This window comes from Oncorhynchus kisutch, linkage group LG2 (genome assembly GCF_002021735.2).
Source record: "Oncorhynchus kisutch isolate 150728-3 linkage group LG2, Okis_V2, whole genome shotgun sequence".
Taxonomy (NCBI): Eukaryota; Metazoa; Chordata; class Actinopteri; order Salmoniformes; family Salmonidae; genus Oncorhynchus; species Oncorhynchus kisutch.
Window position 1 is genome coordinate 26,086,452 of NC_034175.2, and position 27,950 is coordinate 26,114,401.

The 27,950-nt window shown below is 42.9% G+C and overlaps 1 protein-coding gene across 11 annotated transcripts in view; it reads right to left on the reverse strand.

The window, feature by feature from the left end:
* Positions 1 to 27,950, reverse strand: part of LOC109864460 (myelin basic protein) — a 64,855-nt gene that overhangs the window by 19,916 nt on the left and 16,989 nt on the right. For 5 of the 11 annotated variants that reach the window (XR_004203383.1, XR_004203381.1, XR_004203384.1 and 2 more), the window contains exon 1: positions 1,569 to 1,794. Coding sequence is in view for 1 of the 11 variants with exons in the window: in XM_031792053.1 (XP_031647913.1) it covers positions 1,569 to 1,779 (211 nt within the window). In the remaining 10 variants the exon portion in view is untranslated. Of the gene's footprint in view, positions 1 to 1,568; positions 1,795 to 15,437; positions 15,526 to 23,020; positions 23,230 to 27,950 lie in introns of those variants that run through there. The other 6 variants (XM_031792077.1, XM_031792094.1, XM_031792066.1 and 3 more) reach the window with 2 other exon arrangements.

Consider the following 27,950-nt stretch of genomic DNA (forward strand, 5'->3'; position numbering starts at 1 on the left):
GGAACCAGGATGCCACCAGCACATCTTTCCTTATTTCTCTAGGAGTCACTAAGACCTTCCCAGTGAACAAATCACAGAACCAAACATCCCTTGTCACCTTGGTGAAAGGCAACTGTAATTGCGATCCTACACCTCACAACATGGAATATGAGAGACTAGAAGAGCAGGACAGAGAAAAGAAAGATCAGGAGAGAGAGAGAGAGATTCATTGATATAGTATGAAAAGGAAGGAGAGAGAATGAGAGAGAGGATGAGAGAGATATTTCCCCAGTAGACGTGGTTGAGGTTTGTGCTGCTGTGACAATGCTATAAAGACATAGTGATTTGATGTTATAAAATGATGATGAAAGCAGTGCCTGTGCTCTGGTGTTCCAGCAGCTCCCCAATATGAGCAAACTGTTCAGACGTATTTCCTCCCGGCAGTGGCCCTGTTATGTTACAGAGCCATCTCGCTCCATCACCTCCATCATCAACTACCATCAAACCCACTATCTCAGCAAAACAAAACTACTAGCGTTGCTCTGATAAGCCCTTTCCACTGCACTTACAGTATGATGACAAGTCACCTCGCATCTTGTATGCTTGGCAAACACAACAAAAAAAACGCTGAATAATCTGTCTAACCCCTTTCCCCTCGCTCTGTGACTCTGGGAAAGGTAATCCATAGGTGCGGTTATCTAGGTGCGTGTTACATGCTTTCACATTGAAACACCTCTGCATATTGAAACTCCAACAAACGTACAGTTTTATAGTTTTGCATTGTCCATCTAATAATAATAATAATAATAATACAGTTATGAATAAAGTTTAGAACGATAGTCATCTTGATATTAGACTGCGTTTAAAAAATGTCTAAACACATCTGACTGACTTTGATTTTGAGGTGGAATACCCCTTTAGTGCTTTGTCTTTGGTTCCCTGACAGCAATACTGCGACAGAGACCTGAACAGGACTCTCGGTCTCCATTAGGCTCGGCCACTAGTTGCAGGTGCAATCAGAATCTGTCTGCACCGGGCCACCGTCTCCACTTCATCCTAATAACACATATCGTCAGTCATTCAATCATCAGGGCGGGAACGCTGATTAAATAAAGTCTCTCTCAACACACTCTCCCTGGCAAGTAAGTTAAGAGCACGGTTCCCTCCACAGATAACCAAGCTTAATCTCACTCTGTTTTCTATTGGGAAGCTCTGAGTCGCATGCTCAGGACAAGTGTAGCGCATCGCCACGCCGCCGTTCAACAATTGTGAACGATTACATTTCATTAACTACATTGCTGTAAGACAACGAGTTGTGTCACAAACGTCAGCCCCACTTTATACGCAATATACTGTACATTGTAAGGCCCTAACGAAGTGGCACTGGAATGTCGAAAGCAGGCCCAAAGCAAAAACCCTACAAGTAAACATTTGCGTCATCTTTGGGGAAAACAAGACTCAAAGAGCCCCCCCCCCAAAAAAAAAAGCCAGATGAAAAGTGAGATACAGGGATCGAAAGAGAGAGAAAAAAAAAAGAGGCGGTTTATCCACAGCGTGCCCCTTCATTACATTAACACAGCCATGCTTACCCCTCTCCCCAAGAAAAGATGCAGTAGCAGAGATAGCGGGGGATGATAAAACACTGGTGCTTGTCAACAACATGAAAGGGAAATGAATGGGCGGGCTGACGCAGAACACTGAAGGGGGGGGTAGAAAGGTCTCTACAGAGCTGCTCGGGGTTTTGCAATGTAACACGCTGCGCTCACTTTTCTTGATCTCTTGCTCTTCCGATGAGAACATCTAATGAGGCTCTCACGGGCAACGTGTCCGTCACAGGGCAGGCTGAGGCAGGCACAGGGCCTGGCTGGAGACAGATGATAGGCCTGGGTTGAAATGGTTGAAAAGCACACAGCCACTCATCGTGTCACAGTACATATTCTCTGGGGAGACGGACCACTTCAAAATCAGGCCTGTTATTGATCTACACTCTTAGAAGAAAAAAAAAGGCGCTATCTAAAACCAAAACGGCTTCTTCGGCTGTTTCCATACCCTTTAAAGTCAGAGAAGCCTTTAAAAGAATCCCATGTGGTTCCATGTGGAACCCTTTCCAAAGAGGGTTCCACCTGGAACCAAAAGTGGTTCTCCTATGGAGATGGCCGCAGAACCCTTTTGGAAGCCTTTTTTCTAAGAGTTCACTTTAAATATGTGCTTATTTACCAAGCTATGACTAATCCATAACAAGAAGCTCTGTAGTGCCCGAGTGAGAGGAGAAGAAGGAGAAGCGACAACCCACAGTGACAAACAGACAAGAGAGGGGAGGAAAAAAATGCAGCGAGTGGGCCTTGGATCTCAATCTCTCTCCTCTCCCCTCATGGGCCCCTGTAGTGCAGAGGACGGTTTAGCCTTCTGGTGGACCAGGGTCTGTAACGACAACAAGGAGCCAGCTAGGATCCACCCATAGTGGTGGGACCCAGGCACGGGAAATATTCCTCTAAGAAGCAGCTATGTGGCCCTTGACCAGACCACCCACCCAGGAGTAAAAAACTGCCACCACCCACTCTGTCACAGCATTCATCATGGATCCCGGACCTCCGCCCACAGGCCCCGGGGAGAATGACCCTCTGTCTTCAGACTCGTCAGGCATTCATGGACAGGCTGTCCTCCGGAGATTTCTCAGTGGCAGATAGAGGAGATGCTACAGATGCTAAACCCCTTATTTTTCGCCTCGGTCCTTGAACCGCCAAGCCCCTTGCATGACTTCTGTGATCTTCACTTCCTACAACTGCTCATTCCAAATGTGGAATCATGTGTACGTCAGAAATAATAGCTCAACCAAACCTGTGTACGCACTTTTGGTGCGAGGTACAACCCTTTCGGGTTCCATGTAGAACCTTTTCCACAGAGGGTTTTTGGTTCAGCTTTTACCTGGAACCAAAAAGGGTTATACTTGGAACCAAAAAGGGTTCTCCTATGGGGAACAATGAAAGCATGTATGTGATATCAGCTTTTACCCAGGACAAAATTGATGATAAAAATGTGTCAGTGGTAGTGCCAATCTTCACTATTCAGCATGCACTCAGTGTTGAGGTTTACATCGTAATCTGATCTAGTCCCAGTGAGGCTGGCACCACTGCCAGCGATGATAGAACCTCAACTCTTCTGTCAACACCGGCCAAAGCTTTGCGAACTGATCTGTTTACTGGCTAAGAACATCTCACTCAGAGCATTCTCTCTCTCAAGACTCTTTTTCTTTCAGTATTTTACTCCGTCTCTTTTACTCTCTTTCATTCTCCCTGTCTCTCTCTCCCTCGCTGTCTTTTACTCTCTTTCATTCTCCCTGTCTCTCTCTCCCTCGCTGTCTTTTACTCTCTTTCATTCTCCCCGTCTCTCTCTCCCTCGCTGTCTTTTACTCTCTTTCATTCTCCCCGTCTCTCTCTCCCTCGCTGTCTTTTACTCTCTCTCTCTCTCTCTCTCATGGGGTTTCTAGCCCATAATCTCTCCTCTCTCAAGTAAAAGGTGTTAGGTAACAACAGCACAGAACAGGACAGAGCAGGCAGATACAGCATCAACAGGTTGCTATTGATCAATCCACAGTGTGTGTGTGTGCGTATTTACAGGGACTTTGCCTTGCCATCTCCTAGACAAGACAGCTGTTTGCTGTGTGAATGTGGGCTAACGCAGCCTCCATTTACAGTATGCCCATAGAATACACTAGTTAGTTTCCTCTCTCACCACCATTGTCCTGGATCAATGGCAAACTTAAACGGAAAAGGAGTAAATCCAGTCGGTGACAATGGATTTTGTTACGCCCCGAGCACAATCCACCATTATCCTGCTTTAGATGAACATATAAAACGTGGGCTTCATTTCTTCTTGCTTCATTCCATTTCCTCTTTACGTTATGTTTCATTCTTTAAAGTCTAAGATGTTGGGGGAGGAGGGGGTGCTAAGCTGACATATGGAGTTGTTTTAAGAAGGTCAAATCACATTTTCAATTTAAGGACCTCTTTAGGTAATAAAAAAAGAGTCAAAAAAATTATTTGATAAAAATATAGATGTTGTCCTTGATTACTAAAGCCCATAGAAAATCATTGAATAACATATTCCTAAATGGCAAAGAGGACAGTCAAAAAATGAATCATAAGAAACAAGGTTTTGAAGTTTCTGTCCTAAATCTAGGAGAGTGCAAAGCTGTCAACAAGACAGCTTGAACACTTTTTTTCATTACTACATGATTCCATATGTGTTATTTCATAGTTTTGATGATTCACTATAGTTCTACAATGTAGAAAAAGGAAAGAATTAAGAAAATACCTGGTGTGAGCAGGTGTGTCCAAACTTTTGACTTATATACAGTTGAAGTCGGATGTTAACATAAACCTTAGCCAAATACATTTAAACTCAGTTTTTCACAATTCCTGACATTTAATCCTAGTACAAATTCCCTGTCTTAGGTTAGTTAGGATCACCACTTTATTTTAAGAATGTGAAATGTCAGAATAATAGTAGATAGAATTATTTCTTTCAGCTTTTATTTCTTTCATCACATTCCCATTGGGTCAGAAGTTTACATACACTCAATTAGTATTTGGTAGCATTGCCTTTGAATTGTTTATCTTGGGTCAAATGTTTCGGGTAGCCTTCCACAAGCTTCCCACAATAAGTTGGGTGAATTTTGGCCCATTCCTCCTGACAGAGCAGGCTACTCCAATACCTTGACTTAGTTGTCCTTAAGCCATTTTGCCACAACTTTGGAAGTATGCTTGAGGTCATTGTCCATTTGGAAGACCCATTTGTGACCAAGCTTTAACTTCCTGACTGATGTCTTGAGATGTTGCTTCAATATATCCACATAATTTTCTCTCCTCATGATGCCATCTATTTTGCGAAGTGCAACTGTCCCTCCTGCAGCAAAGCACCCCCACAACATGATGCTGACATCCCCGTGCTTCACGGTTGGGATGGTGTTCTTTGGCTTTCAAGACTCTGTAACGGATGTGAAATGGCTAGCTAGTTAGTGGTGGTGCGCGCTAATAGCGTTTCAATCGGTGACGTCACTTGCTCTGAGACCTTGAAGTAGTGGTTCCCATTGCTCTGCAAGGGCCGCGGCTTTTGTGGAGCGATGGGTAACGATGCTTCGTGGGTGTCAGTTGTTGATGTGTGCAGAGGGTCCCTGGTTCGAGCCCGGGTAGAGGCGAGGGGACGGACTAAAGTTATACTGTTACATTGATGCTGTTGACCTGGATCACTGGTTGCTGTGGAAAAAGAGGAGATCAAAATGGGGGTGAGTGTAAGGGATGTGAAATGGCTAGCTAGTTAGTGGTGGTGCGCGCTAATAGTGTTTCAATCGGTGACATCACTTGCTCTGAGACCTTGAAGTAGTGGTTCCCCTTGCTCTGCAAGGGCCGCGGCTTTTGTGGAGTGATGGGTAAAGAAGTGATGGTTCGAGCCCGGTTAGAAGCTTCTAAAGCATGACATAATTTTCTGGAATTTTCCAATCTGTTTAAAGTCACAGTCAACTTAGTGTATGTAAACTTCTGACCCACTGGATTTGTGATATAGTGAATTATAAGTGAAATAATCTGTCTGTAAACAATTGTTGGAAAAATTACTTGCACAAAGTAGATGTCCTAACCGACTTGCCAAAACTATAGTTTGTTAACAAGACATTTTTGGAGTGGTTGAAAAACTAGTTTTAATGACTCCAACCTAAGTGTATGTAAACTTCAAACTTCAACTGTGTGTGTGTGTGTATATATAAATCTATATTTTTTATTTTGTAATTTTTTTATACATATTCATAGAATATATATACTTCCATTCGTTTAAAAATAAATAAAAAAAACATACCAGTTACCTTCAGACGCATCCCGTGACACTTGTGGGGGTCATAGAGAACACCATCGTGTTCGTTAGAATCTCCCTTTTCCAAGGTGGGGTCTCATTCGTTTGTGTTCGGACACAACCAGACAGAAGGATTTTGATGGGGATTTGTTTTATTACATGTACTTTAACTTAGAATGACACACCGGTTGGATCCCTGCATTGATTTCGCTAACAGGTTTTACAGATGGGGGTGTTACCAAGTGAGTGTTTTGCTCAAAGATACCTTGGGAATATCTCATACTGCAACTTTTCTATGCTAATTCACAAAATGGTGCAAAAAAATTACGTTAAGCTTTTTGTCCATATATCAAATATGGCTTGATTATGACTCTTGTTGTAGATGGAGTCTTTTTTAAAAACTCTACTGGCATTACGAAAAAGACATTCCATTGTATGAGCCACATCAGTTTACATAATTTGAATTCATATTCTACACTACCATGGAAATTGTTGCACCACCATACCAGATAGCCATTACGAATGTACCCATGAGTTTACGAGTCAAATTGCTACGAAGCTTCATCACGTTGTTCAATACGCTTTCTGACCACTCGCATAATTACATCATCATCCTGAGTGCTTGTGTCAAGTGGAGAGTCAGAAAAACACCATAAAAACAGACCATCTATACATATCTGAATCTACCATCCGTACTAGTACTGACAGGACAGAAAAACACTGCTCGCTCAATTTCCTGAAGACACTATCTTATCACACAGGTTCACGGAAAGTTCAGAAAGCAATCGTCAAAAGCTATGTGACTCGCTCTGGCAAGTTTGTTAGGGAAGAAGCATCAGAAATCTGTCGACTTTGGGGGGGGGGGGGGGGGGGGGGATTTACAGCTTTATTTGTAAAGCATGCTTGAAGCAGTGGGCTACACTAGGTCCAAATGCTTTCCCAGAGTGATGAGTGACGGATGTCCATTCCTTCCTCTACAATAGCCATCGTCCATCCATCACCAGCTGTTCACACACTCCCTAATTGTCCAGCCAGATGGTCAAGGCAAGATGAGGTGGACCCTGGGACTCTGGACCCACTAACTCACACACATGCGATACACACACAAACTCCCACACAATGCATGTAGCCCCATCACTGAATGAATGACTCAATAAGACATTGCCGACCATTCTCGGTTATATTGTACATTTCACTATCGGCCACTCTCTCTCTCTGTGGAAGCATTACGTGGACCCAGGTCCTATACTGCACCTGTTGACCAGTCCCTCCAGTGAAGCACACGCTTGGTCAGATGGATATCAACCTAGTATGTGTCCAAAATGGCACTCTATTGCCTGATAGGAGACTCTGGCCAGAAGTAGTGCACCAACTTTATGGGTTAGCAAGTTCACTGTCAAACTACTTCTCACATTTAGCTTTTCTCACAGACACAGAGACAGAGAGAGAGAAAGAAAAAAAGGAGAAAGGAAAAAAGAGAAGAGAAAGAAAGAAAATACAGAAAGAAAGACAGAGAGATAAAGACAGAGACAGTGAGAGAATCTGAACAATGGTGTCAAAGCAGAGAACACTGGCCCAGTGATGAATGGTGGCTCTCAACAATCAACGCTTTTGAGTGGCGAGGAGCTCTGCTGTGGCAGTGCCAGGGTCTAGTGCCCGCTGTACCAGCTAGTGGTAGCCCCAGCCACCGAGACAAATGCCTGAGCCATCAGCCTCTTATATACGGCCTGACATAAGGCACAGCGAAAGAATGTAGCTAAATAATGGCCTGCCCAGCATTTCTATACATGACCCTAAGCATGATGGGATGTTAATTGATTAATTCACTCAGGAACTGCACCTGTGTGAAAGCACCTGCTTTCAATGTACTGTACATTGTATCCCTCATGTATTCAAGTGTTTCCATTATTTTGTCAGTTACCAGTAGATATAAAGAGAGAGAGAGGAACAAAGGACGGGAGAGAGAAAGAGAGACAAAACAGAGGAATTCTCTCCCAGTCTATGTTGTTAAAGTGCAAGCAGCAAACAATAAACGAATAAAGTACACAGAGCAGGCCCTGTTTTATCTGGATAAGGTGTCCAACATCCCTCGCAGTCTTGTCTGATAGACAAGAAAACCTTTAACAGGCCCATAAGAAAATCTAATTCTCTGGCATGTTGTGGTTCACTTTTCATTTTACATCCTGACCCTTGGAGCTTTACAATGGAGTTAGTAACGAACAGACAAACGAGCGATCGACGGATGGAGCGAAGGGAGCCAGGAGCACCCACTCATATCCTCTTCTCCTTCAGCCAGAACAGAAGAGCATAGAGCTCTTAACCCAATCAGCCCTGGGACAGACTAATGCAGTCTGCTGCAGCATAGGCAAGGCAGCAGCACGTCCGTTAGAAAAGGCAGAGGACGGGCCAGGTCACAAATGCAATCAGAACCAAGACGCAAACATGAAATAAGTAATAATTGACTTATGGTGAAATCATTCAATTTTCTTGAAAGAGGCAAGACGGTGGAGATCTTGAACGGAATTGCTTGTTGATAAAAGGTAGAAGACCCATGTCTATTCCTCTATTTTTTCCCTTCTTTTATAGCCAAGACATTCAACAATTTATTCCAGTTGCTTTTGAATTAAATTCAATATCTGAATCGAGTCATTTTAGCTATTTTGACTTTCCCGGGTTTCAAGGTTGACTACTTGAGCACACAGTTTTGGTTTCATAATGTCGGTCCCACAGACTTTGGTCACACTTTCCTTGAGCTTAAAGAGCAAACGCAGTTCAAGTGGATCAAAAAAGATATATACACCCACGTGGCCTGAAACCTTCTCCAGCATGAGAAAACATTCACCTGCATTGGGATATGCTCAGAGAGCCTCTCACATCCCTGTGACGACCCTTAGGCCTAGACCACCCTGTCCTCAGTGAAAGAGAACCACAGCGACAGCACCACGAGAGATCTTGATTAGAATATCCCAGCTAATGTTGGTTTAATTCTATTCCGAGAAGAGGGGAAGGACAGATGGACGGACGGGGTGGAGTGACAGACTGACAGGCAGGGAAGAGGGTCAGCTAAGGAAACCCAGACAGGTCAGGAGGATCTGGAGCCAGGGCGGACACAGACAGACCTGGACTGTGGCTGCAGCCTGAGTGTAGGCCCCGGAGCAGACCTAGGTAATGGAGCCATAATGGCCTTTTAACAGCACACAAATGCTGACTGGGGTGTGTTTGCTCAGGACTGGAAAACGAGTGCAAAGTCTGTTAACAGAAAGTGTGGCGTGGATACGTTAGAGACCTTATCGCTTGAGAGGCCTCAGCGACAGGAGAGGTTTGCTGATGCCAACTCAAACAGAACACACCACTAAGCTGGCTCTCACAAACCACTTTAACCATGGCAATTTGGTGGGAAATTCCATATTTTTTACTCTCCGTACCAAGCCGTCAAATTGTTTCGGTCAATGTGCTTGAGAACAATAATGAATGTTCTTTCCTCTCTCGAAGTTGATGAGAGTTCTAGAAAGAGGCATTTGACAAAATAACAAAGTGCTAAACAGCCTGTTAAGAACAGTTTGATATTAACAACACCTGATAAAAACAGCACACCATAAAAGAGCCTGGACTACAGACTGACACGAGATCAGGATCCATCAAACCTGAATGTTACATACCTGTTGTGTCAGTGCCCTAACATAGCCCACACTTCTAATGTAATATTAACAACAACAACAACAACAATAATAGTAATAATATTGGATAATTGGATAATTTGTCTCATTGACATGACATTTTGTTTTGCAAGAGAGAGCTGTCAATTCAACAAAGAAAAGATCAAGCCCCAATCTCTCTCTCTCTGTGTCCTTATCTTAATGAATCAAAAAGCTAATCCAGTGATTTTCTCTATACAGATTGCCACCAGGTGAGTTGCATACGAACAGCTTTGAAGCGCATCCCTATAAAAAGTTGATGAGGGCTGCAGAGATAATAATTGCATTCGATGTGTCAGGGTAAGTGTCTCCTTTCTTAATGAGATCAACGACTTTCACCTGCATCGGAACTCTCTCAAATCCCTTAACACTTTATAGCAGAACCTGAGCCGGGCTAAAGTTCCAGTTCAAGAAAGAGCTTCCTCATTTTCAACTTTGTACGGTATAAACAAAAGGGTATCATCCCACTCCTAGTCCCTTCCGCCACCTTCCTGAAATCATAAATTTGTCACTCGTTGAACGTCACTGGTCGGTGACCATTTTGTGTCTTCCCCCGTCTCAGAATCAGCAAGGTACACCGACAGACACATGTTTATGTTTAATAATTGACAAGTTGTGTATGTTGTTCTAGGATCAGGTGATACTATATCTTACCTCCCCAGGTTAAAACATTGTTCCCTTTAGGTGGGGGGGGGGGTTTGAAACAACCGATTTTTGATTGGAGAGCCTAGACCGACACAGCATTGACCAATGACAAGTGTTTAACTCATGGGACATGAATTGGCTGCAGGTGGATCTCTAGTTACGGATAAATCTAAATGCTGTGCACTAACATCCCCAGCTGATAACAAGGTGCATTATTGAGGATGAAAGGATACCTGCCAATAACAGAACATCTCACTGTCAGGTGCATGAATACAGACTCACCTGCATGCACAAGCGCACATGTGCACAGGGGTGAATGTAAGCAAGAATGTGCAAGCACCAACTCACACACACACACACAAAACAAAAACAAAACACACTAGATCAGTCAATAATCCCAGTTACATGCCACATCTCATGCTTCTTGACCTGTAGTTAACCTTGTTCCCCAACCCTGAATCCCTCCCTCCGTCCATCTCCTCCACACACACACACACACACACACACACACACACACAGAGAGAGAGAGAGACACAGAGAAAATGGCTTTTCTATTGATCTGGTGCCCATTGTAACCAAGGCACACTGAGCTTTCATCTCTTGTTCTGCTACTTGGGGGCACTCTCTACCTTTCCTCTCCCTCCCTGCTCTCTCTCCTGCTCTCTCGGTTTCTCTCCTCCCTCAGTCTCCCCGCTTTCTCTCACTTCCTTCCCTCCGCTCATTCCTGGCCTCTTTCTCTGTCTCCTTGCCCAATCTCCCTTCCCTCTCTAACGTACAGCTCTCTATTACCTGGTTCTCTTTGAGTTCTCTACCTTTTCTCACTCTTCCCCCTCTGTCTTCCCTCCCTTCTCTCAATGAGAGACGTGACGAAAGCCCTAAGACCTTCCTTTGCACTGTGCCACACGATAAGCACTAGGGTCATCATTACCCTTACAGAATAACAGGCAGTGGCCTTCTCCACCCCCTGCCTACCTCACACCTCTCCCCATTAATTAGTGTTGTCTTTGTGTCTCCATGTGTATGGTGATCAGAGGCAGTGGTGCGCCACAGGGGTCAGCTTTGAGCTGCTTGTTTGTTGTTCGGCTCCCAGTCGATACGGTGTTCCAGGGGTGTGCTCATGTGCAGGAACACAAAGAACATTTCTCCAACGCCACGGGTGCAACAGCCAGACCTCAGCTCTTTTAATCAGAACTGATAAATGGTGAAAAGGGGGAGAGAATGACCGTTTGCTGTTCAATTCACAGTGTCTGGTATGTTGTGACTGAGGCTTTTGATTCAGGATTTGATAGAGGATCAATTAGATGATATTCCATCCGATTGTGTCTGGTTAAACATATGCTGAAATATGTCGAGGCTACCTTAAATTCACATTTTTCCTTTGATCGTTCGGCGAAGCCATTGTACGAGGGATAAAGGGGGTTCTCAAAACAATCTTGCGATAAATATGTACAGTTGAAGTTGGAAGTTGACATACACCTTAGCCAAATACATTTAATCTCAGTTTTTCACAATTCCTGACATTTAATCCTAGTAAAATTCCCTGTCTTAGGCCAGTTAGGATCACCACTTTAATTAAGAATGTGAAATGTCAGAAAAATAGTAGAGAGAATTGATTTATTTCAGCTTTTATTTCTTTCATCACATTCCCAGTGGGACAGAAGTTTGCATACAATCAATTAGTATCATTTAGTATTTGATAGCATTGCCTTTAAATTGTAACTTGGGTCAAACATTTCGGGTAGCCTTCCACAAGCTTCCCACAATAAGTTTGGCCCATTCCTCCTGACAGAGATGCTGTAACTGAGTCAGGTTTGTAGGCCTCCTTGCACACACACACACACACTTTTTCAGTTCCACACACAACATTTCTATGGGATTGAGGTCAGGGCTTTGTGATGGCCACTCCAATACCTGGACTTTCTTGTCCTTAAGCCATTTTGCCACAACTTTGGAAGTATGCTTGGAGTCATTGTACATTTCCCCAAAAAGTATGATCTTTGTCCCCATGTGCAGTTGCAATCCGTAGTCTGGCTTTTTTATGGCGGTTTTGGAGCAGTGGCTTCTTCCTTGCTGAGGGGCCTTTCAGGTTATTATAATTTTTTTTTAAATTTAACCTTTATTTAACTAGGCAAGTCAGTTAAGAACAAATTCTTATTTTCAATGACGGCCTAGGAACAGTGGGTTAACTGCCTGTTCAGGGGCAGAATGACAGATTTGTACCTTGTCAGCTCGGGGGTTTGAACTTGCAACCTTCCGGTTCCTAGTCCAATGCTCTAACCACTAGGCTACCCTGCCGCCCCGTTATGTCAATATAGGAGTCGTTTTACTGTGGATATAGATACTTTTGTACCCGTTTCCTCCAGCATCTTCACAAGGTCCTTAGCTGGTTTTCTGGGATTGATTTGCACTTTTCGCACCAAAGTACATTCATCTCTAGGAGACAGAATGAGTCTAATTCCTCAGTGGTATGATGGCTGCGTGGTCCCATGGTGTTTATACTTGCGTACTATTGTTTGTACAGTTGAACGTGATACCTTCAGGCATTTGGAAATTGCTCCCAAGGATGAACCAGACTTGTGGAGGTCTACAATTATTTTCTGAGGTCTTGGCTGATTTCTTTTGATTTTCCCATGATGTCAAGCAAAGAGGCAGTGAGTTTGTAGGTAGGCCTTGAAATACATCCACAAGTACACCTCCAATTGACTCAAATGATGTCTTGTGTCATGCACAAAGTAGATGTCCTAACCGACTTGCCAAAACTATAGTTTGTTAAACAAGAAATTTGTGGAGTGGTTGAAAAACAAGTTTTAATGACTCCCACCTAAGTGTATGTTAACTTCCAACTTCAACTGTATGAATGAGTGAAGCAGACTTAGATTTTCTACATTGAAAGATACACTACATCACCAAAGGTATGTGGAAACCCCTTGAAATTTGTGGATTCGGGCTATTTCAGCCATGCTCGTTGCTGACAGGTGTATAAAATTGAGCACACAGCCATGCAATCTCCATACACAAACATTGGCAGTAGAATGGCCCGTACTGAAGAGCTCAGTGACTTTCAACGTGACACCGTCATAGGATGCCAATGTTTTAAATGTTACATTTAACCTTTATTTAACTAGGCAAGTCAGTTAAGACCAAATTCTTATTTATAATGACGGCCTACATCGGCAAAACCCGGACGACGCTGGGCCAATTGTGCGCCGCCCTATGGGACTCCCAATCACAGCCAGTTGTGACACAGCCTGGAATCAAACCAGGGAGTCTGTGGTGACACCTCTAGCACTGAGATGAAGTGCCTTAGACCGCTGCACCACTCGGGAGCCCAACTAAGGTTAAGTTCATTAGGGTTACCAGCCTCAGAAATTGCAGCCCAAATAAAAATAAGTTCTAGAAACAGACACATCTCAACATCAACTGTTCAGAGGAGACCGCGTCAATCAAGCCTTCATGGTCGAATTGCTGCAAAGAAACCACTACTAAAGGACACCAATAAGAAGAAGAGACTTGCTTGGACCATTAAACACGATCAATAGACATTAGACCGGTGGAAATCTGTCCTTTGGTCTGATGAGTCCAAATGTGAGATTTTTGGTTCTGTTTCTTTGTGAGATGCAGAGTAGGTGAACGAATGATCTCCACATGTGTTGTTCCCACCGTGAAGCATGGAGTAGGAGGTGTGATGGTGCATTGCTGGTGACACTGTCAGTGATTTATTTAGAATTCAAGCCACACTTAACCAGCATGGCTACTATATTATTCTGCAGCGATACACCATCCCATCTGGTTTGTGCTTAGTGGGACTATCATTTGTTTTTCAACAGGACAATGACCCAACACACCTCCAGGCTTTGTAAGGGCTATTTGACTAAAAAGGAGAGTGATAGAATGCTGCATCAGATCACCTCAACCCAATTGAGATGGTTTGGGATGAGTTGGACCACAGAGTGAAGGAAAAGCAGCCAACAAGTGCTCAGCATATGTGGGAACTCCTTGGACTGTTGGAAAAGTATTCTAGGTGAAGCTGGTTGAGAGAATACCAAACGTGTGTAAAGCTGCCAGAGGCAAAGTGTGGCTACTTTGAAGAATCTAAAATATATTTTGATTTGTTGAAAAATATACATGATTCCATATGTGTTATTTCATAGTTTTGATGTCTTCACTATTATCCTACAATGTGGAAAATAGTAAAAATAAAGAAAAACCTTTGAATAAGTAGGTGTCCAAACTTTTGACTGGTGCTGTATGTCCGCCTAATTTGACATAACACTTCATGGGAAACCTCATCTGCATGTAAAATGTAAATTAACTCACACCAGCATTTCTAAAGTGCACTGTTTGCCTCCTTACTGGTAGAAATCTCCATCACTGTAGAGAAATCACAAGTAGCCAACCATCTAGGACTCTCAGCCAGCTTTCTGTGGCTCTGCTATAACACAATGGATTCTGCCCTCACCTGTTAAGTTGGAGTACTACATTTAGGGCACAATCATCTTTTTATACATTCCTTGTATTTCTACACTTTTTATTTATCTAGGCATACCCTGGGATGCACCCACAATGTATACAACATGTGCAAAGCTTTCAATTCACTGTTAGAGCAGACAGTCCAAGTAGCCTAGAGGAGTAGAGGTGGATGGAAAACAATCTTCATTTACAGGTTGACAGAGTGCGGAGGGAGGGAACAGGGAATGTAGCACTCTTTCCATTACCAGGTTGGGTCACACCCATCACCATTAGCAATGAATCCCTGGGCCACGGATACCTTGTCATCACTCGGGTTCCTTCACTGAAAGATACTCTGCATTGAGAGATGGGCTGCATGTGTGTTATGCTGTTATGAAGCACTGCATTTTTTTTCTGCTGATGAAAATACATTTAAGAGCATTGCTTGAAGTGGACCAGTGCTGACTGGTATAGAGTACCACCAACTCAAATTGTCTGCTTTAGTACCAGCACCCCTTGCAAAATATTGGCACCCCAAGTGTACCGGCACCCAAAATGAGGACCGTCAGCTATTTTTATTCCACTTGAAGCAATGTTTAAGAGAGCTTTTCGGGTGAGGGGCTCTCAGATAAGGCATTTAGGGAACACTTTTTTACTACAACCTTTCAATCATTATGAAGCAACAGCATTGGAGCGTAACCACGACAACCCTTTACATCTTTTGTAACTGTATGTATTATGGCTGACTTTGCTTTGTGTCTGCTTGTTCTTTACCAAAAACTGGCATACAACTAAAACATCTGAAATAAAATAAAAACTCCTTACCAAAGACCTCATCTTGTGATTCGGGTTCTGCCATGATCTCACCAATGGGTGCTGGTTCTATGGTCTGTTCTGCTTCTGGTGACGAAGGCTTTTAAAAGAGAGAGAGAGCACAAACAGAAAGAGGTGAGCTGAGATACCATGGCAACAGAGCAGAGAGGCTTTTCATTATCAGCCACATGGAGCTGAATCTGATATTTGTTTAGAGGCTTACCTGAATTATCGCAGCACACAAAAGTCAGACACATTTGCAGTATTTTTGGGACGTCCTTATTATCATAAAAGCATTGCTAAATGCATTAACCCCCCCTCTCCTCTAGACACTTACACACACCTATGCCATCACATGCATGTACACTGAGTGTACAAAACATTAAGGACACCTTCCTAATATTGAGTTGCACTCCCCACTTTTCCCCCTCAGAACAGCCTCAATTCGTTGGGGCTCTACAAGGTGTCGAAAGCCTTCCACAGAGATGCTGGCCAATGTTGACTCCAATGCTTCCTACAGTTGTGCCAAGTTGGCTGTATATCCTTCGGGTGGTGAACCACTCTTGATACACACGGGAAACTGTTGAGCGTGAAAAAGCCAGCAGCATTGCAGTTCTTGACACACTCAAACCGGTGTGCCTGGCACCTACCACCATACCCCGTTCAAAGGCACTTAATTCACCCTGTGAATGGCACACATACACAATCAATTGTCTCAAAGCATAAAAATCCTTATTTAACCGGTCTCCTCCTTTTCATCACAGATTGAAGTGGTTTAACAAGGGGCATAAATAAGGGATCATACATAGACTTAACTGGTGAATCCAGTTATCCAGCTATGTCATGGAAAGTACACTCAGTGTAAATGCACACACAAACACAAAAACACACGTGCAAACACACACATACGCACACATGGATGCACACACACATAAAAAAATATATATATACAGTGCCTTGCGAAAGTATTCGGCCCCCTTGAACTTTGCGACCTTTTGCCACATTTCAGGCTTCAAACATAAAGATATAAAACTGTATTTTTTTGTGAAGAATCAACAACAAGTGGGACACAATCATGAAGTGGAACGACATTTATTGGATATTTCAAACTTTTTTAACAAATCAAAAACTGAAAAATTGGGCGTGCAAAATTATTCAGCCCCTTAGTTAATACTTTGTAGCACCACCTTTTGCTGCGATTACAGCTGTAAGTCGCTTGGGGTATGTCTCTATCAGTTTTGCACATCGAGAGACTGACATTTTTTCCCATTCCTCCTTGCAAAACAGCTCGAGCTCAGTGAGGTTGGATGGAGAGCATTTGTGAACAGCAGTTTTCAGTTCTTTCCACAGATTCTCGATTGGATTCAGGTCTGGACTTTGACTTGGCCATTCTAACACCTGGATATGTTTATTTTTGAACCATTCCATTGTAGATTTTGCTTTATGTTTTGGATCATTGTCTTGTTGGAAGACAAATCTCCGTCCCAGTCTCAGGTCTTTTGCAGACTCCATCAGGTTTTCTTCCAGAATGGTCCTGAATTTGGCTCCATCCATCTTCCCATCAATTTTAACCATCTTCCCTGTCCCTGCTGAAGAAAAGCAGGTCCAAACCATGATGCTGCCACCACCATGTTTGACAGTGGGGATGGTGTTCAGGGTGATGAGCTGTGTTGCTTTTACGCCAAACATAACGTTTTGCATTGTTGCCAAAAAGTTCAATTTTGGTTTCATCTGACCAGAGCACCTTCTTCCACATGTTTGGTGTGTCTCCCAGGTGGCTTGTGGCAAACTTTAAACGACACTTTTTATGGATATCTTTAAGAAATGGCTTTCTTCTTGCCACTCTTCCATAAAGGCCAGATTTGTGCAATATATGACTGATTGTTGTCCTATGGACAGAGTCTCCCACCTCAGCTGTAGATTTCTGCAGTTCATCCAGAGTGATCATGGGCCTCTTGGCTGCATCTCTGATCAGTCTTCTCCTTGTATGAGCTGAAAGTTTAGAGGGGCGGCCAGGTCTTGGTAGATTTGCAGTGGTCTGATACTCCTTCCATTTCAATATTATCGCTTGCACAGTGCTCCTTGGGATGTTTAAAGCTTGGGAAATCTTTTTGTATCCAAATCCGGCTTTAAACTTCTTCACAACAGTATCTCGGACCTGCCTGGTGTGTTCCTTGTTCTTCATGATGCTCTCTGCGCTTTTAACGGACCTCTGAGACTATCACAGTGCAGGTGCATTTATACGGAGACTTGATTACACACAGGTGGATTGTATTTATCATCATTAGTCATTTAGGTCAACATTGGATCATTCAGAGATCCTCACTGAACTTCTGGAGAGAGTTTGCTGCACTGAAAGTAAAGGGGCTGAATAATTTTGCACGCCCAATTTTTCAGTTTTTGATTTGTTAAAAAAGTTTGAAATATCCAATAAATGTCGTTCCACTTCATGATTGTGTCTCACTTGTTGTTGATTCTTCACAAAAAAATACAGTTTTATATCTTTATGTTTGAAGCCTGAAATGTGGCAAAAGGTCGCAAAGTTCAAGGGGGCCGAATACTTTCGCAAAGCACTGTATATTAGAAATATAGAAAATTGTCCCTCTGTGTTCAGAATATTATGGTGACTCAGTTGGACTTTGATTGTGTTCTTTTTCAAGCATACCAGGCAAGTCAATAGCGTCTTACGTATCCCGTTCCATCAATTCCAAATAAAATGTACCATTATCTGAGCACTGTGTGGTACATTAACTTTACTTTGAATCTTACAATATACTGTATTATTTCCCATTAGACACCATTCGAAACATTTTGAAATCACCTTTCCAGTCACATTTCCCATCTCCTTCCAGAAATATAATACACCTCCTCTCTTCTCGGACTGCTTTTTATCACAAACCGTGGGGGACTTTAAAAACGCGGCTATTTCAACAAAGTGGGCCATGCAGCCACGAGTGGCGGCCTAGCCTGCTTGTCACCGTCCGCAGGTAGGAGCTGACGACGTGACTTCTTTGCACCTGCTTATCATAATAGGAGGGATGATATTTCTATCTTGTTGAGAAGAGCATCCCAGGGGGAGAGGACAGACGGAGGGATGGAGGGAAGCTGCACAGCTACACAGAACGAGATAAGGCCAGCCACTCGCACCACAATGAAGGGGGAATCAAATTCAACTTTTTGAGGAGGGCCGAGGCAGAGGTTAATGCTAAATCAAGCAGCATAATAGCTACTCTTGCTGCAGAAATAGGTAAGACTGGGAGAATATGCAATCTCAACCAGAATCTGTCTGTTCTCTATATTCAATGGGGTTCTTCATATAAAGCATGCCTATCTGTTTCTCCAAGGTTATGCATGTCGGTCTGATATTTCTTGAAATGCTACCTTTTGAAAATGTCTGATTTCAATTGGATGGGCTTTCAAATGGATGTATATAAAAAGATGAGCTGGTTCCCCTTTTTTCCATGTGTAGTTTCCAAAAGCTTTCTAAGCTCTTATAGTCTGGGGGGATTTGGAGTGTAGTGATTGAAGTAGGGTTGCAAAGGGTCGGAAACCTTCCGGAAATCTTCCATGGGAAGTTAAGCCTGGGAATTTGGGGAATTTTGCTTAAATTCATCAAAAAAAGTTAGCTTATAACAGTGAACCTTTTTTGTGGGATACAGATAAGGCAATTCTGGGTCTTGTGGCATATTTTGGTTAAACTATCCACAATTCAATTGAATTGCAACCCTCTGCATGCACAGTGCATTCTTCCATCACAAAGGCAGTGCACTCTTCCATCACATGTACAGCTCATTCTCAAGATCTTGCACACTAATGAGATGCTATTGAGCCCACACTACTACACTGTCTGAGCCAAGGACTACATGCTTTCTGGTAAGTTTTGATTACAATACTGGGTGGGGGGGGGAATATATTTTATATGACATACAGGATTTTTTGTGAACTAGTAAATAGTAGCCTACAGCAAAGTGTGTTTAGTTTTTTTAGTTAGTTTTTGCTACCATGTGGGTTTTAGCTTGCTTGAGCCTGCTAACTGAGGATTGTTAATTCACCTGTTCCCATACAGGTTTCATTTTAAAACATGTATCTTACAAAGGAGTTGTTTAATCTAACTGCTGTGTACATTTGCAAATACTGTGCCAAATCATGTGTGAAGAATGCAACAAAGAAGCAGAATCATCTGGCCAAGTGCATAAAGTTCCCTCTGCACTCACAACAAGCAACCTCTGACAAAAGTCCCTCTACTTATATTCGAGGTGAAAATGATGAATCAGACACCTTATCAATAGCAACAGCTTATGGTCCTCCTGGAATCAGATTTTTCTTTGACTCAATGGAGGAACGCAGTCAGAGAAATTATGATGAATGTCTTGCTCGAGTCGTGTATGCAACTGGTTCACCTCAACTGGTTCACCTCTGACGCTCACAGGCATTGGAAGATTGGAATTGTATTGGAAGAGATTTCTGAATGTTCTTCACCCAGCATACACCTCTCCAAGCAGACATGCTTTTTCTTCTCATTTGCTGGATGCACAGTTCAACAGAGTTCATGTGAAGGTAAGGCAAATCAGAGAAGGCAGACTATATTGCAATCATCTATGATTGGTGGACAAATGTTCGTGGGCAAGGAGTTACCTACATAATCTCCACCCCTAAACCAGTACTCTACAAGAGCACAGACACAAGGGACAACAGACACACCGGTCTCTATATTGCAGATGAGCTGAAGGCAGTCATCAATGACCTTGGACCACAGAAGGTATTTGCATTGGTGACAAACAATGCTGCGAACATGAAGGCTGCTTGGTCTAAAGTGGAGGAGTCCTACCCACACATCACACAGATTGGCTGTGTTGCTCATGCATTGAATCTGCTCCTCAAGGACATCATGGCACCGAAAACAATGGATACACTCTACAAGAGAGCCAATGAAAAGGTTAGGTATGTTAAGGGTCATCAAGTTATAGCAACAATCAATCTCACCAAGCAAAGTGAGAAGAATAAGAGCACCACATTGAAGCTGTCCAGCAACACCCGTTGGGGTGGTGTTGTCATAATGTTTGACAGTCTCCTGGAGGGGAAGGAGTCTACAAGAAATGGCCATATCACAGTCTGCCGATGTGGACAGCCCCATCAAGAGGATCCCCCTGGATGATGTATTTTGGGATATAGTGATAAGCAGCCTACAGTAGTAGAATTTCACGGATTGAGGGAGACAATGCCATCCTGTCTGATGTTCAGACTCTGCTTACAGATGTAAGAGAAGAAATCCATACTGCCCTGCACACTTCACTGTTGCTCCAAGCAGAGGAAACTGCAGTTCTGAAATACATCAAAAAGCGTGAAGACTTCTGCCGGAAGCCCATACACACTGCAGCATACATGTTGGACCCCAAGTATGCTGGCAAGAGCATCCTGTCTGGTGCAGAGATCAACAAGGCCTATGGTGTTATCACTACTGTGTCTCGCCACCTTGGCCTGGATGAGGGCAAGGTTCTTGGCAGTCTGGCAAAGTACACTTCCAGGGCCAACATATCTCTTCATCCACATGGTGGAAGGGACTTTGTTGATCTGAAGCTCTTTCTCCCGTTGCCTCCATCATCCTCCAAATCCCACCAACATCAGCCACCTCAGAGCGCAACTGGTCCTTGTTTGGGAACAGACACACCAAAGACACAACAGGCTGACCAATACAAGGGTTGAAAAATTGGTGGCCATCTTGAGGCTTTTTTTTACCCCCGTTTCTCCTCAATTTCGTAGTATCCAATTGTTAGTAGTTACTGTCCTGTCCCATCGCTACAACTCCCGCACGAGCTCCAGAGAGGCGAAGGTCGAGAGCCATGCGTCCCCCGAAACACAACCCAACCAGGCCGCACTGCTTCTTAACACAGCCCGCATCCAACCCGGAAGCCAGCCGCACCAATGTGCCAGAGGAAACACCAAACACCTAGCGACCTGGTTAACATGCACTGTGCCCGGCCCGCCACAGGAGTGGCTAGTGCGCGATGAGACAAGGATATCCCTCCCGGCCAAGCCCTCCCTAACCCGGACAACGCTAGGCCAATTGTGCGTCACCCCATTTGTGCGTCACCCCAGGTCACAGCCGGCTGTGACAGAGCCTGGGCTCGAAAGCCTGGGCTCGAATCCAGAGTCTCTGGTGGCACAGCTAGCACTGCAATGCAGTGCCTTAGACCACTGCGCCACTAGGGAGGCATTTGAGGCTTTTTCAGCCTGACAATGAGCCATCCTCAACAAGGTTGGAAAGTGACAGTGAAGATGAGGCTTCAGAGTCTGATGTTCAAGAGGTGGACATTGAGGAGGTCCAGGGAGAAGATATGGAAGCCTGAGAGGAAGACAACCAAAGCTTTAGTTTCTAGACTATCATTTTACAGATGTTGAGGTTTTTGGGAGATGCGATGGATTGTTGGCGATCATTCAATATTCCCTTTCTTTTGTTGTACAGTGAAATCATCCCATGTGAAGAGTCAACTCATTTAATTAAAGTTCAATTCGTAACAAAATGTTTATAATATTTTTCTATTGGAAGGATTTCATCATTTGCAATTATGTCTACTTATGATAAGGTAAAAGGTTTATGTCTCCATATGATATGGTAAATATATCCAATGCAAATAAATCTACATTTAAATGGTATTAATATTAATTCCCATATATTCCCGTTAATTCCCACAGTTTCCACCTGAATATTCACCAAAATGTGCAACCATAATTGGAACCTCTCATGACTTAGGAATTTCTTAGAGAGTCAAAGGTCATGGTTTTATCCATTTCCTCTCTGATAGGTGTGCCCTTAAGCATTTGTGTTCATTCCCAAGAGGAATGGTGAATGGGGATTTGGAGACTCCATCCCACAGATTTCTTCTCGAACAGCAGGATGTGCTCACACTGCAAATGTTCACAATATCTCACAGACCGGCTCACATGAAGTATGATTGCTCACAAGTCCCCCGCCTCAGGCTCCTCAAAGCTTCAAACTTGAAAAATATACTTTTTCAAACCACCCGCAAAAACAAACTAGAGTATAGGGTAATTAGCCAAAAGTCTTAAGCACCCATGACATGGCAAATAATGTGGCCACCTAGCAATTTGACATTGTTTTTTGAACAAGAAAACAATATTATATTCCCAAGAGATACGTAGAGCCTATAGCTCATCGTTACCAAACAGAAAGCCTGGTAATCTTACTGAGGGATTGTACAACTTCTAAATCCACATCCTAAGGAATACATTTCAAACAGAGAGTGAAGCAATATTGCTGGCCACAGATATAAAATCACTGTCAGGAAATAGACAAAGAAGGATCCCATTGAACTTAAACTGTAACATACAATTACTTGAGATAAGTGAAAATAATAGCGCTCAGGGAATTGTATATATTTTAAATTGTAATATTAAATTGTCAAAGAGCTGGTAATTTAACAGCATGTATCCCACTTTAATTATGAGTAAAACAAATTAGTGTGCAACAGGATAAAATGTCAGTGGTGCTGTGACATTAATGGTGAAAACAAGTATCCGCATCAAACAATACTCATCTGTACAACTGCAAGCCACACTAGTCACATGAATATTACCTAGTCAAAGTCTTTCTGCTGTGCTTGTCTGCTGTGTTCGACAGGTCGTCATTGCAAATTAGAATCTGTTATTCTCTGCAAAAACAAAGGTTAAATAAAAAATGAATATATCTGCTGTATTTGTCCCTGCGTAGGTCTCCAAATGTGAAATGTATTCGCGTTCTAACAGTAATATCCAGAGGTACCCTCTATACCCTTAAAGAAATGTTGTGTGGGGAGCTTTACTTCCTTGTTTCGGAGAGCAGTGAACATGAATGTTACTATGGAGCATGATTGCGTAACATGGGGGAGAGCAAGTACAGGAAGGGATCGCTTCTGCTGCTACCCAAGCATGAACAGGTTTGGAACAAATGAGAAGGAGCTATTTACGACCCCCTTAGCTTTAGGGAGAGAAACTGAACAAACCTGGGTTCAATACTATTTGAAACGGCAAACCCCGCCCATTTGGCATTCCCAAGGCAGACTAAAGCAAACGCTCAAAAGTATTTGAAACATTTCAAATAGTATTTCAACCCATATCTGCTACTGAACACAATTCCAGTCATGCAGGTACCTGAGCCAGCATGCTGAGCTGAAGATGGGAGCCTGTAAGTTACAGTTCAACACAAAAAGAAACTCCTCTCGGGCAGGAAAGTGTGGACAATAGCCTAACTTCAGGACCACTAACTGGGCCGCAGGCTCCCTCCACTGGAGACTGGATTTACACGCTGCCTCTCGTCTTAATCCTCAATGAATTCACACAATACAACATCGTCTTTTTCTTGAAACTGAGAAAAAGCCAATAAGGTGGCTTTCAAAATGGCAGAACATGATCAACAGGTCTGGAAGTTGGACCTGGATTGGGGTCTCCACAACAGTTCACAATGCAGGCTTATCAGACATGAGATTGGATTCTACCACAGGCCTGACAATGCATGAATTCTCCTCAGACACAACCGCGTCACCCAAATCTGCTTTGTGAGGGTGGATAAATAGTCCTATCCCCGATGTACGTGTGTCTCAGTGTATGCATAAGGCCTTATAGCCAGCACCATAATGGTTGCTTGGAATCAATGTTGTGACACTCTTTAAACTGTAAAATATTTTGTGTGTGTGTGTGTGTGTGGGGGGGGGGGGGGGGTATATCAGCTATCAGCTATGGTACAAGCAGGCAGATTAGTACATCAAATAACATTACTTGCATCATTTCTGATCCCCCTCCTTTTTTCTTTGATCCCTACCACTCCCTCCCCTGGTTGGATCACCAGGTGAAAAATATTACAATTCAATATACACTGCCTCAACACTGAGTCTGCCTGGGCTCTCCTGTTTTTCATGGTACCCCAGCAGGCTGGTTGAGTCTGACAGAGCCCCATAGATTCTCATCAACCCCGGGGTCGGTGGCCAGGACAGGCAGGCCCAGCCCGGGTTTCACCGTCACTGTCCTGTAGTCTAGGCAAGCCCATGCCAGGAATATTAAGGCCTCGTTCAAAAAGGCCGTCTTCCCTTTCTCTCTCTCTTTTTTCTTCTCTCCCTCTGTCTTTTCTAATTCCATTATGCAGTGGGAGAGGAGAAGGGTCAAAGTTGATTGCGTCCACAGCTGAATTTTAACGGCTCGCCCATTTTCTCTGCTGTAATTTGAAAAATCGGTGACAAATTGACTCCGGCAAGGCGGAGGTTAATTACCTGATGTCGTTAAAGTACATTACTCGCCATTTAAAAGCCCCCTCTTTCCTCCCCACCCACGCCGTAACAGACAGGAACAATAGGTGGGGTGCAATTTCGGGATTCAGAGGGCGAGACACTGAGAGAAAACAACTCACCTTGTTCTGTTCAATTATGGACAGCATCGCATTCTGCTCTTTTTCAGTAAAGTAGCTGCTCTCAGACCCAACCTGACTGAACACAGTGGTGTGTTATTGTTAAATAAGCCTCTACTTGTCCTTATCGGTGGACCACACAGCATTAAGGCAGCTGCTGTATATGCAAAACATATACTGTAGATCGGGTAAGAGTTCAACTTAAACCATGGAAACACCACGCGTAAGTCTCCCCATGGGGGATAGATCCAGAATCTCCTCAGTGCAGCCCATCTAAATTAGCCTACATTTATTTATATGTGTATTCAACACTATGTTGGAGTACAAGTAGAGGTAGTTGGCTTGTTTGGATGTCAACCTCAGTTTATGTTAATTTAATTAATGTTAAGCACCAATGAACTGCATTACAGTTAAACCATTACTTCTACCACCAATTTTGTTTTGGCAAGCTATGCAACCACCTTATCCAAACAGTAGTTAACCATTAGCAAATAAATAAATAAAAAATTCAACCCGAAAAAGGACAACTTCTAAATATTATGCAAATATACGCTATACATGTCAAGAGTTTTAGAACACCTACTCATTCAAGGGTTTTCCTTTCATTTTTTTCTTCTACATTGTAGAATAATTAGTGCAGACATCAAAATGATGAAATAACGCATATGGAATCATGTAGTAACCAAAACAAACAAAAAAATACATTTTATATTTGAGACTTCAAAATAGCCACCCTTTCTCTTGATGACAGCTTTGCACACTCTTGGCATTCCCTCAACCAGCTTCATGAGATAGTCACCTGGAACGCATTTCAATTAACAGTTGTGCCTTCTTAAAAGTGAATTTGTGGAATTTCTTTCCTTCTTAATTAATGAGTTTGAGCCAATCAGTTGTGTTGTGACAAGGTGGGGGGGGGGGGGGGGTATACAGAAGATTGCCCTATTTGGTAAAAGACCAAGTCCATATTATGACAAGAACAGCTCAAATAAGCAAAGAGAAACAACAGTCCATCATTATTTTCAGACACGAAGGTCAGTCAATACAGAACATTTCAATAACTTTGAAAGTTTCTTCAAGTGCAGTGGCAAAACCCATCAAGTGCTATGATGAAATTGGCTATCATGAGGACTGCCACAGGAATGGAAGACCCAGAGTTACCTCTGCTGCAGAGGATAAGTTCATTAGAGTTACCAGTCTCAGAAATTGCAGCCCAAATAAATGCTTCCCTGAGTTCAAGTAACAGACACATCTCAACATCAACTGTTTAGAGGAGACTGTGTGAATCAGGCCTTCATGGTCAAATTTCCGCAAAGAAACCACTAATAAATTACACCAACAAGAAGAAGGCTTGCTTGGGTCAAGAAACATGAGAAATGGACATTAGTCCGGTGGAAATCTGTCCTTTGGTCTAGAGTCCAAATTGGAGATTTTTGGATCCAAACGCTGTGATCTCCGCATGTGTATTTCCCCCCGTAAAGCATGGAGGAAGAGGTGTTATAGTGTGGGGGTGCTTTGATGCTGACACTGTCAGTGATTTATTTAGAATTCAAGGCACACTTAACCAGCATGGCTACCACAGCATTCTGCAGCGATATGCCACCCCATCTGGTTTGTACTTAGTGGGACTATCATTTGTTTTTCAACAGGACAATGACCCAACACACCTCCAGGCTGTGCAAGGGCTATTTGACCAAGAAGGAGAGTAATGGAGTGCTGCATCAGATGACCTGGCCTCCACAATCGCCCAAATCAAACAAATTGAGATGGTTTGGGATGAGTCGGTCCGCAGAGTGAAGGAAAACCAGCCAATAAGTGCTCAGCATATGTGGGAACTCCTTCAAGGCTGTTGGAAAAGCATTCTAGGTGAAGCTGGTTGACAGAATGCCAAGAGTGTACAAAGTTGTCATCAAGGCAAAGGGTGGCTACTTGAAGAATCTCAAATATAAAGTGTATTTTTTGGCGTTACTACATAATACCATATGTGTAATTTCATAGTTTTGATGTCTTCACTATTATTCTACAATGTAGAAAACAGTAAAAAAATAAAGTAAAACCCTTGAATGAGTAGGTGTTCAAAAGCTTTTGACCGGTAGTGTACAGTATATGCAAATCGGATTTTAGTAACCACATTGTGGGGCCTGTTAGGACACAAAAGTAGCAACGGATTTGACAAATATCCACTTTGTTAGATCCATGTTTTTTTTAATGGCGCCAAGTGTTATCCCCCTTGATCTCTTTCCGTATGTATAGAGCACATGGAATAACAGCAGATTAAACCTCCTCAGAAAACGGTTTCATGTGTAGGTCTACTATCTATAAAAAGACAAAAGATTTAGTTTGAGCATGGACCTCTACACTTATAAAAATGTAGGCCTTTAAGTTAGGTCATATTGACAATTCTTGAGACACAAACATGGAACACAAATTAATCATACAAAAAGGTGAGAATGTTGTTTTTAAAATCATACATGTTGTGTTCACTACCTACAGTAACAGAGCCACCCAAGGACTTACAGACATCAAGCCATAGAAATAGAAGAATAACTATCCTCTATGAGTCAAGCAACCCCACAGCCAATCTTATCTGTGCCAGTCCTCCTCTGCACAAAGGCTCTCTAAGGCTTTGGCTTAATCCAGTTTATTCTACTGAGTGGACAGACCAAACCACAGAGGGCTAACCAGCTTCAGAATGAACACCCAAACACCCAAACAATAGGGCTGGGAATTGCCAGGACCTCACAACGTGATATCACGTTACATAGGTGTCGATATGATACAGTATGTATTGCCATTCTATATGGATCACGATTCTATATGTATTGCGATTTGATACTGCAATTTTATTGCGATTCAATGTCCCAAACATATTTTTTTTTGCGCAGGAACAGCTGACTAGCAGTAGCTTAATTTAACTTTCTACTTTTAGAGAATTCATAGTTGGCGTCAGAGTCTATATAATATCGTAAAAAACAATATTGCGACACTCAACATGATCAATTTATCGCACCCCCCATCACTACCAAACACCCCCATTGACTGATGATACTTGACTTTTAAAAGCTCTTTAATTTAATAATTTATTTAGGCTAGTTTAACAGAAAAGAATAACAAATTATCTGATGATAGAACTG